General features: G+C 33.2%; 1 protein-coding gene and 1 long non-coding RNA gene across 2 annotated transcripts in view; both read left to right on the top strand.

Moving 5' to 3' along the window:
• Window positions 1-5,921: 5,921 nt before the first annotated feature.
• LOC111086784 lies at window positions 5,922-9,798 on the top strand. Its single transcript, XR_002611508.1, has 3 exons — window positions 5,922-6,048; window positions 6,412-6,467; window positions 9,710-9,798. It is a non-coding gene; the product is annotated as an uncharacterized LOC111086784 (long non-coding RNA).
• A 624-nt stretch (window positions 9,799-10,422) lies between these two features.
• LOC111086783 (uncharacterized protein C12orf56 homolog) overlaps window positions 10,423-10,562 on the top strand; it is a 44,428-nt gene continuing 44,288 nt past the window's right edge. Inside the window, exon 1 of the mRNA XM_022391026.1 lies at window positions 10,423-10,467. Coding sequence (XP_022246734.1) covers window positions 10,423-10,467 — 45 coding nt within the window. The remainder of the gene's footprint in view (window positions 10,468-10,562) is intronic.

Below are 10,562 nucleotides of genomic sequence, written 5' to 3'. Positions count from 1 at the left end.
TTTTGAAATTGTAGTAACACTCATAGTTCTATATTTTATTTCAATTGCTGGTGAAGAAAAAACAAAATGTTCAGTTTCGGTATATTAGTTTCAAGTGCTACAATGTAGCCAATAAACATAGCCAAATATAGTGTTTTAAGTTGAAATCTCTCTTGAAGTGTGATTGATAGTATTATAGATTATTTAAGATGCCCCTTTCTAAAGATTAAAATATGTGTTAATTTTCAAAACTTTTTGTTTTGATTTTGCTTAGCAAGTTCATATTCTGTTTTTAGCTGAATGACTTTCCTGAATTTTTGAGTGGAGAAGAACGGGAAAAAACTCAGCACATTCGAATTCTCTACAATGAGAGAGAATCGCCAAATTTTCACCGACCTGGTTCTCTAATACCAAGTGCCGTCGACCCTCGATGTGTCTCACGTACCACAATAGCAACAACAATTACAACAGGAACACCAGAGATTGCAAATCGCAGATGGAGCCAATCCTCACGAATTTCAAGTTCTTCTTCAGATGTGATGTCTGGAACTTCTGGCAATAAAGAACTTGTAAAGCAGAAGAAGAACAGCCAGGCTAAGTGGAGGAGAATATTCTCGCTCTTAGTATTCAACAGAAAAAAACGAGAAAATATTTCAGGTTGGAAGAAACCACAAGATTCAAGAATGTGCCTGGCAATGCGACCTTCATCTAGTGCTGAAGCGTTGAATGCCAAAAATCTCAGTACGTCTTTTCAAAAACCTATTGATTCATGGTCTAGTGAGAAAGACAGACAAAAAACCAAAACTCCGTTAATGTTTCGACTCTTTAGACGTCAGAAAGTTAAAGAATTGACCACCACTTTTGATGACACTTTCTTTCTGAGCCACGATGAGTCATCCCAAGTGCGAATTCCAACTTACGTCCATGGACATCGACGGTTGCCCTCGCCGAAGATTCGAATCACTCCATCAATTACAGAAAAGGAGTACGGTATATTTTTATTATTTCCTCATCTATTAGCTTTACAATCACTTCATGCTGGAGAGTAAAACGATGATATTAAAAAACATCAAAATAGAATATTTACAACAGTTATCTATAGCTTTACTGTCTGTAATCAATTTATACACATTTAATTTCTTGTTACAAACCTCTAATCAAACTTCCAATGGTTACAGACGTCCACTGCACTTTTTATTATTTAACCCAAATATGGTCAAGTAAAATTATCAATTTGTTAATTCCATTCACAGCTTTTGTTGTAATGGTTACGTAAAACTAGCAAAGAGTTTATAATCTATAAGATTATTAAACTAGAAAAACTTTTTTTCATATTATTATTCTACTAAAAATATTTGTCATACATGAAAATAAAATACTTTTAAAAGTTAGCTGTTTCAAAAATATTATAGAAAAAGAATACAAATACATGTATGTTATGTATTCTGTTTTCAGTTCAATAACATATTTTGACTTATTCCGACACAAAGCTATCTGTGCCGTGCCAACCACAGGTATCGAAATCCGATTTTTAGCATTATAGGTTTTCAGAGTTACCGCTGAGCCACTGGGAGGTCGGAAAATTCTGTACATTAAATGCAACAATTATTCGTATCAATATTTCCTATTGTCACTTAGGGAATTCCTTGGACCATATCACCCCGTTTCATCCTTGGAGAAAGAAGAGCCGAAAACCATGAGATGTGATTCAGCCCCATCTTCTCCGGTAGTCGTCAGCAATGATGACCTCATTGCTGGTCTTCTACAACTTCCATCCAGTCGTCGTCCGAATAAACGCTATCCTCGTTCCTATACAGCCATCGGGAACTATGGTGATTATCAACTTGTGTCTCGACAAGAAATTCATCACGTGGATCGTACGGAAGGGTAAGGAGTGTAGTCGTAAATATAGTATTTTTGTGTTATTTTTTGATACAGAAATAGTAGTTTCCTGGGTGACGTCGTTTGTTTTGTTTTAAATGGGACGATTATTGCTACTGTATTACATTGCGATTGCAGAAGAAAATTGTTTTTAGAATTACGAGAAACACATTAATATTATTTTATAAATATAGGTACTATAATATAAGCTCGGTTTCCAATTATTAATCGAAATATTGGAAAATTGTTATTTTTTACCTCTTTTTTTTTAAGTTTAAACAATGTGAATGCTTCTTTTTTTTCTTTACCAATGAAGTTTCTTAACCACATTCACCGAGGTTAAAAAAAATTGGCGTCTATTTCATTTCCCTCCAACATACAGGATTTAAATTTTTGTTTACGAAAATTATATTAACTTACCAAAAATGAAGACACATATCAAGTTCTGTAACACAGGAATAAAAATATTATTTTAATGTATCGAAACAGAAAAACATCTTCCTGCTAATATACCAAGATAATAAAACACTGCGATTGTACTCGGTAGAGACAGAACTCTCAACTTTTAATCCAAGTGAATAAAATCGTGTTATTTTACATAATTAGACATAAAAACCTTTTCATCATATGCACCACGAGAATAAGATCCCATGATTTTATTGCATCAAGATAGAACACTTCCCTGTTTGTGTACCACGAGAACACAGAAGCTCAGTATGTTATAATAAGACGAATTTTGGGACTTAGCACGTCATTACCATGTCACCATATCCACTCACGCTCTATCTGACGACTGTGCATCTTATATAGGCCTACAGCGTTGCTTCCACTGCAAAAGGCTGTTATGCCCAAAGCACACCACCATTCCGTGATAGTTTTCAATAATCCATATTTGTTTTCTGGAACACATTTTTCAGCACCGCAGTATCCTTATAAATTGTTTATTTTCATTTTTGTTACCTCTACATATAGAATAACAACGTTCTTTATAGGGGAATCAATCCGTGATATTCCAATACCTCGTCTTATAACGATTCCTTTAGTTTCAAACAGGATATGAGGTATGCAACGGTTGAGCGTTGTAGAAGCAATTTGTGTGCATGTGACTTGTATCGGTTTTCCAGATGGCCTTCTTGATTATGTTGTGTACTGTTGCCTGGGGTACGTGGATGACTTTTGCCACTGACCTTTATGTTCACGAATTCTCACCTGTTGTTACAAACGTCGCACTTACCACAGCTTGCTACAGGTGCGGTACGATTTGTTGCAAGACTGTTTCTGGATGGTTCTGGTATCCCAAATTGATTCATATTCCTTTGTTACCCAATGCCATTAAGCACAAGGAATATTTCCGTCTTGGAAGTTATAAATCTACAATCTGAACATATCTTTATGATCTGTGTATATTTATATTTTTTTGTCGGAAATGGCTGTTACATACCCTTCCCAAAAGCGATCAATTTTCGGCAGCATTACATCACTTACGAAACGCCAAGCAATGCCAAAATGTAGTTCTGATACATGCCGTTCCAAAGCAATTTTATAACTGCTATGGCTGTCGTGTAACTTTCTCATTTGCATATTCAAAATAGTTTTAATATAATCTACTCAACCCTTTCTAAAATGCTGTGATATTACTCCATTCAGTTAGAAGAATAACTCTAAACTTGTACACCATGAGATTGAAACTATAATTGTATTACAGATCATCTTTCCATCCTGGTTTGCCTTAAATAATCAAGCCATATCATTTCATTGGTCGAAGCAGAAGAATATTTTGCAGCCTTCACTTTATACAGCGACATTATTTTACTAAACAGAGACAGAAGAATATCCCGAAGGTCCACTTATCAGACAGTTACAGGAGAATAAAATCTGGGATCAACAAAAATACGATTGCTGTAAATTACATTTTTAATTAATATTTGAGTAAGGCCGAAACATTGACCACTGAAAATCATTCATTGACGTTACTTTGCATTACTGCAGTATGTTTTAACAAATTGTGCCACTTTAATACTACAATTGAAAATTGCGTCCGTTTATTTCTTTTATTTTGTTTTCAGATTTTTCGCGCCAAGATATACAATAGTTATCTGCAAAGCTGTCCTTAAATTAGAATAGGGAAGGCAGTTAATCAATACGACCACTGCCAACTTTTGAGCTTCTCTTGTTTGATCCAATAATGGAATTTGACAGTCACTTTTATAGAACACCCAACTGCCCAAAGTACGAATCGTGATATTGCGGCAACGGGCTACGTATCAGGAATCCTTAAATCCAAGCATCCTAACCACTAGGCTACGTCCTGCTAAAAATTATGTTTTAGTTATGTTGAATTTCGCACATAGCTACTCGAGGGCTATCTGCTTTATGTTACGTATTACAATTTCGAAAGGTCTGAAACTGAATTAAATGATACTTAAATTGGATTTAACAGTTAAGTAAAAGCCGATATATAGTCAGTTTACGATATTTGCCAACAAGATTGATACACACAGTTTTATTTTTTAACACAAATATGTTTTAATATACAAACAACAATACAATTTACAAAAACAGTTATTACAAATAGTTATTACAAACAATGATTTATAAACAAAAGTTGCACATACTTACAAGCAATATGAAGTTTTCTTTCTTATCGGGGGTTCACGATGAGCGAGTTAATTACGAGTTGACGTAGGTATAATTCACTTAACAGGGAGCTAGCTAACGTTGTTCTTCATTATTCCCCATCCACACACGCCGAGTTTTCCACAATAAAATTATATAATGTTTTCGTAAAAATACTAATGCCCGATGAGAATCCACTGGAGTTAAATGATTTGTCATGTTCGAACTTTGTAAATGCTCCTGGTCAAATATCTGAAGTTTTCCGATTGGTAAGCGTGATAACAATCACAGTTATAGCTCTGACTATAGCAAACTAATAATAGATACTCTTTTTTGGCGCGTCGTTATATTTATAAGCGTGTGGAATTTTCAGCTTTACGTAACAATACTGACGTTAATACTATTGTTTACGTACACAAATATATTGTTGATTTTTACACTTGAGAATCTTCTACAGCATTAGAGAATAGGCGGGAGTTTCGCAATACGTATTTCACACTATAAGCTATGCATACTGCCCTGAAAGGGGTCGGATCAAGTGCAGTTTACTCCGACCCTCTTGTAGTATCAACACTCTACATTCACAGACGACATACCACAGTCCGGAAAGGAGGAAGAGGTCCCAGCGCACCTGATCCTTCTAGGTTACAAAGACCTAAATTCCTATCAGGAGGAGAGAGAGAGAGCTATGCATATTTCTAAATATAAACTTAATCTAAACAAACTTTGATATAAAAATAAATATAGAATAACAAATCCGTCACAGTTAGCATTCCTAATTTTGTGGTGACAGACTAAAGGGAAAGCAGCTAGTCAACACAACCCACAGTCAAGTTTTGGACTAGTAGTTATTGGGAGGAGGACCGTCACGTTATAACGCCCCCAGGCTGAAAAGGTGAAAATGTTTCAACGACGAGATTCGATCCTACTTTCTGCAGATTGCGAGTCGAGCTATGCAAGGTCCCAAAACCATTATTATTACGCCATATGTACTTTTATATGTCCATAAGTATTCGCAATTCTTGAAAAATGTAATACCATCCCTCTTTCTCTAGTCAAGTTCACAGACTAACTTACAAAGAACAAAAACAGCGCTGGAAAACAGTAATTCAATGGTTTGATTAATGAGTAATTTTTATTTTATACCTTTACTTACAAAATAACACACTTCTTAATTTAACCGAGATGTTAGTTACTGTCTTGAATTAAGCGATGACAAAGAAAGTATCCAGTAATTACCAGAAGCCAATCTTACATTGATTAATTTATGAATGAATTAGGTATAGGCACAGAAGTGCGTATAAATAATCCTGCATTGTTATCTATTTCAGAAATCAAACATCTTCTATGGACGTTTTATTTTCTGAATCTTGTAGAGCCTTTCTGTTGGATAAGCAAGTAATATCCATCAGCCAAATGGTTTAATTTTTGTTTCTTTCTAGGATTATCGGTTCGTCATATTCCAATACTTCGGCTTATGAGCTACAAAAGCAGGAGCTCCACCTTTATGTTTTATCCTCACAGTCAGCCATATTTCGACATTTGACTACGGCATGGCATAGTTATTTAGTGGTAAGTTTGAATTCACTTATTCTTCTTGAGGAATTCAGCTATGTGTATAATACATATGCACTTTTTTTAAACTGACCAATTATGTACTGTATTAATTCTGTCAATGAGAGAAACAGTGTTTCATCTTAAAACTAATAAAAGTAGACTAAAGAACGGAATTTATATGATGTTTGTTAACAATTCTGCTCCCTAACTAATATTTAAAAAATACATAGAACTTAAAGAATTTACTTTTTTGATGAAATTACAAAACCTTCTTCCAGAATACGATCTAATGGTAACTAATGCTTTATTTACAGAGTCTATTTCTTTCTTGCTGTAAAAACAATCTTAGGTAATATTAATTATTTTGTGTTTCTCTAGAGGGCGACACTTGCTCAAGAGAAAAATGTAGCCAGACCTTGTAAGAACGGCATCGGGTAGGATACTTCTGTTTCAATTTTTTAGACTATTTTCATTACAAACGCCTCACTTTATAAAATTTAAATTAAATGAGGCACTGTATGGCTCACGCATAATAACACTCTGTCAAAAGAAAATCTTCAACAAATCTATATAAAATTTGTGTTTTACTAAATTAAGTAGATGTGCAATTTGACTAGTTTTTTGAGAGTCCAACAGATCCGATGAAAGTCTGCAAGTAAAAGTCCATAATGGGCTCTCTTTTTGAAGCTCTTGTAATGCACTTTAAATGTCTTGCTTTAAAAGTTTTGGAGATTGTTTTAAGGAGACTGTACTACTCCGCACAAAGTGTCTAAAAATGAGCAAAACCTCTACGAGGATTTTCAGTAGCGTTCATTCTCCAAGAAAAAATTTAAGACAGGGGAAATAGATTGGAAGTGAGGAAGTGTAACAGTCGAGTCGAGAAACTTGACAGAAACATCAAAGCAGTTGCGTCACTTCTTGTTCAAAGCATGTTCATGTGATTAAAATTTATACTATCTGAATTTGGTACATTTAATGAATTAAATTATAATCTTGAATTTGGTTCTACGGAAAACTATATTCTACATCAAAATATCCTAAAAATATTTTAATTGCGAAATGCTTCTCTAGTTCAGGTATAAACGCTTATTCTAACCCAAGTATAAATTGGAAGTTAAATGGTGTGAATCAAAAAAGAGAAGGGAAACTTAAACAACAGAAATATATTTATTCTGCGCATTGTAGCTGGATATTTTATTACTGTATATTTTGGTTATTATGGGAAACAAACCAAAATGCTAAATATAAAATATTTAAATGAACTTTTACGTGAATATATCTAACTTTTTCATCTTTAAAGCAATCATCTAGCTTCAGAACCTAGAAATTTGTTTCAGTTTTATAACGTCATAACAAATTTTTAAACCCACATTAGAATCAGGATTAGAGACCCGAGCAAAATCATTTTAAGAAACAAGAAAATATCAATATGGTTTTAGTTAAAACGTTGACATCTGCTATGATGTAGAGATGACACTTTCGCTGTTCCAGTCAGAGAGTTATTCAGTTCTGTGATTCTGGTAGTAAGTTAAACAGTTAGTTAGTGTATTTTTGATTGACCGATTACTGGGGAATTCTTAGAAATAAGTTAGGGCATACCATTAGTTTCAGAATCAATGTTCAAACGTTGTTTTTAAAGTTAGTCCTACAAGTTAAGATAGCCTCCAGGAAGCGTTATTTAAAAATGTCAATTCTTTATTATTAAGATGAGTGGACTTTGCATTATTTTTGATAAATAATCAAATAGGATATGTACAACGGTAAAATACTCCAAACAGTATGTTATTTTATAGTAGAAACAATTATATCGTCATTATGGAAAGATTTATTAAACCATTTTGGAGAAATCTGCAAGGTTATTCAAGATATATCCAAAACTCCTTATGTAAACGTGTACGGAGTAATAAAAGAGTCATATACATTAATTCCACACTATTATGCTTATCGCAATTAACAATTAACTCATTCACTCATTGATTAATTAACTCACTAAATGGAATTTATATCATTTTCGTTTCTACTTACTACACAAAATTTATAAAGTCATTATGTCATCACCATTATGTAATGATCAATTCCCTGTAGTAAATAAACATCTAAATTAAAACAATACGGACAACAAGGAACCATTTGGTCCTTAACATATCGTAAGAACCACTTGGTTTACAGGACTAAATAACCATGATTCAGTACCAACATAAATTATTGTTCTTTAAATACGTGGCTGTGTCGTAAGAACCACTTGGTTTACAGGACTAAATAACCATTTAAAGGCTGTCTTTACACACTCACTCTTGAGAAAAGCAAAAATGTAAAGTCATTCCTACCTTAAACTCACATAAAGCACTAGTCTCCACTACTACCGATGACAACTCATGCCGTAAATAAATCTTGTTAGTAAAATAAATCTGCTTAACTCTTCAATCCCTGGAATCATCCTAGTACATGGTTCCTGCAAGTGTTTCTAAAATGAAGAAATAAATGGTTTAAACAGTTAGACCATAGATATTTCCACAAATGCTCTGTGCACATTTCCACGTTGATTACCATGTAGTAAATTTAAATGTTCTGTAATATTAAAAACAGCGTTGAAGAAAAACCTTGCTCTTATTTTTTAATATAAACAATTCACAATTTAACGGTGATTTAATTGTAGATTTCTAGTGTATAGTTACGAAAGAAAATAAAGGTACCAAAATACTTTAAAGTACAAGAGTGTCAAAATATATCTGTTAGTTTCAACTTAAAAAATCTTTCGGAGACGGTAATAAAGTACAAAAATCGAAAACTCATCTTATAGTTGTACATAATAATGGTACATAAAACCAAAAAAGCACTGAATTACACTCAGTGAATTAAAAGTAGGAATAATGTCAAAATACATCTTAATGGTGTTTTTTAAACTGAGTGTTTAGTATTAATAACGTTTTGAGTTTACTTACTGATTATAAATATATCCTTAACATAACTGGAATGAAAATTAAACATATGTTAAGAAAATTATTTAACGAGCCCACCCTACCTAAAAACATTTACAAAATATAATGTAACAATTGCTCAGCCTTTTAAATTGGTGAAACAGGACGCAATTTGAACATCAGGTTAAAAGAACATCAAGATATCCCTTCCCAAGTTCATGAACATGTGAACAAAAACAACTACAGTTTTCCTAAACAGAATGCCACCATATTAAAACATTAACAGAAGAAAAATCAGAGAAGCCTTGTTAATAAAATCAAACAATCTCACAGTTAACAATCTCTATATGTCTTTGATCATTATTTCTCCAAACATTCCTAATCTTATGCAAATATTTCGCACAACATTTCCACATTTTCATATTTATTCACTTTTTGTTTATTTTTCTATTCAACCATAAATAAATAATCTTTAAATTCACGCGGATTGTTATGCACATGCATAAGTAACCAGTATCAGTTCTAAAATTTAAGTACGTTGTTAGATTGTTGAATGTTGATTTAAATATTAAAACCTTCTTTACCGTTAAAACTTGATTACTTAGGGATGATCGCCCGAGTGATCGAAACGTCATACCTGTTTTAAAAATGTTCTTCCTTACTTAGTATTTAGTAGTTCTCTAGGGTGACTCAGTTTAATCAAACACTTTCCCCCAATTACAGAACAGAAATCACCAATATTTACGTTTCATTTTTAGCACCAATTCCGGCCACGTCTTTGTCGAATTATATCGTCGACTTCAATTTCCAAACGAAGAAGAATATGTGGACTTGCGACGTCTGGTGGACAGTCTGGAAAAAGAATTTCACTCGGCTATTGTGAAACGAACTTTTTGGAAGGTCAGAATAAACTATTAATGAAGGCTTGAAGGATATTAATTTTACGCTGACTATGATTTAAAATAAATATCATTATTATTATTTTGTTCTAAGGCCTAATATCATTGATAAGAATCCAAAGAAAAACGTGCAGATAACTGAAGCTTATTGCACAAATAAATTGGAACACAAAATACCAGTTTTAAGAGAGGTGAATGTTAATATAATATATATATATCATATTTTAAGAAAATAAACATTCATTGTATGTCACGCAGAACCGTCTTTAAACTTGTTGGAGCTCTCTATTCCTGCAACATAATTTGGCTTGTATTTGAGATACGGTCACAATGGCACATTTATAACATCAATCGTCATGTTCAAGAGTTAGCAATTTCAAATCGTCTTTGTGAAATGGTCACACAAAAAAAAGTCACTGTAATATAACTAAACTTAAATACAATTTCGCCTTCAATTTATTTAAACTATTGTTAACCCCAAGGTGTTAAGCCTTTTTGTCAGCGTTCTGAAATATTCATTTTATTTTCCCGTTATATATATAGTGCCCGTCGGCGGTTCTGCAATAAGTTTCATGGCGTATTACGTAATCATTCGGGGTTCGACCTTCGCAGCTGAGGTAGTGCTGATATCCCACCATGTAGCTTAACCTTGAACAAATGTACCGTATTTTTCGGTGTAATAAGACGCACTTTTTTATTCCAAAATTTGATA

The sequence above is a fragment of the Limulus polyphemus genome, unplaced genomic scaffold (assembly GCF_000517525.1).
Source record: "Limulus polyphemus unplaced genomic scaffold, Limulus_polyphemus-2.1.2 Scaffold1426, whole genome shotgun sequence".
Taxonomy (NCBI): domain Eukaryota; kingdom Metazoa; phylum Arthropoda; class Merostomata; order Xiphosura; family Limulidae; genus Limulus; species Limulus polyphemus.
Note: the sequence above shows the minus strand (reverse complement) of the source record. Positions and strands in the feature narration are given on the sequence as shown.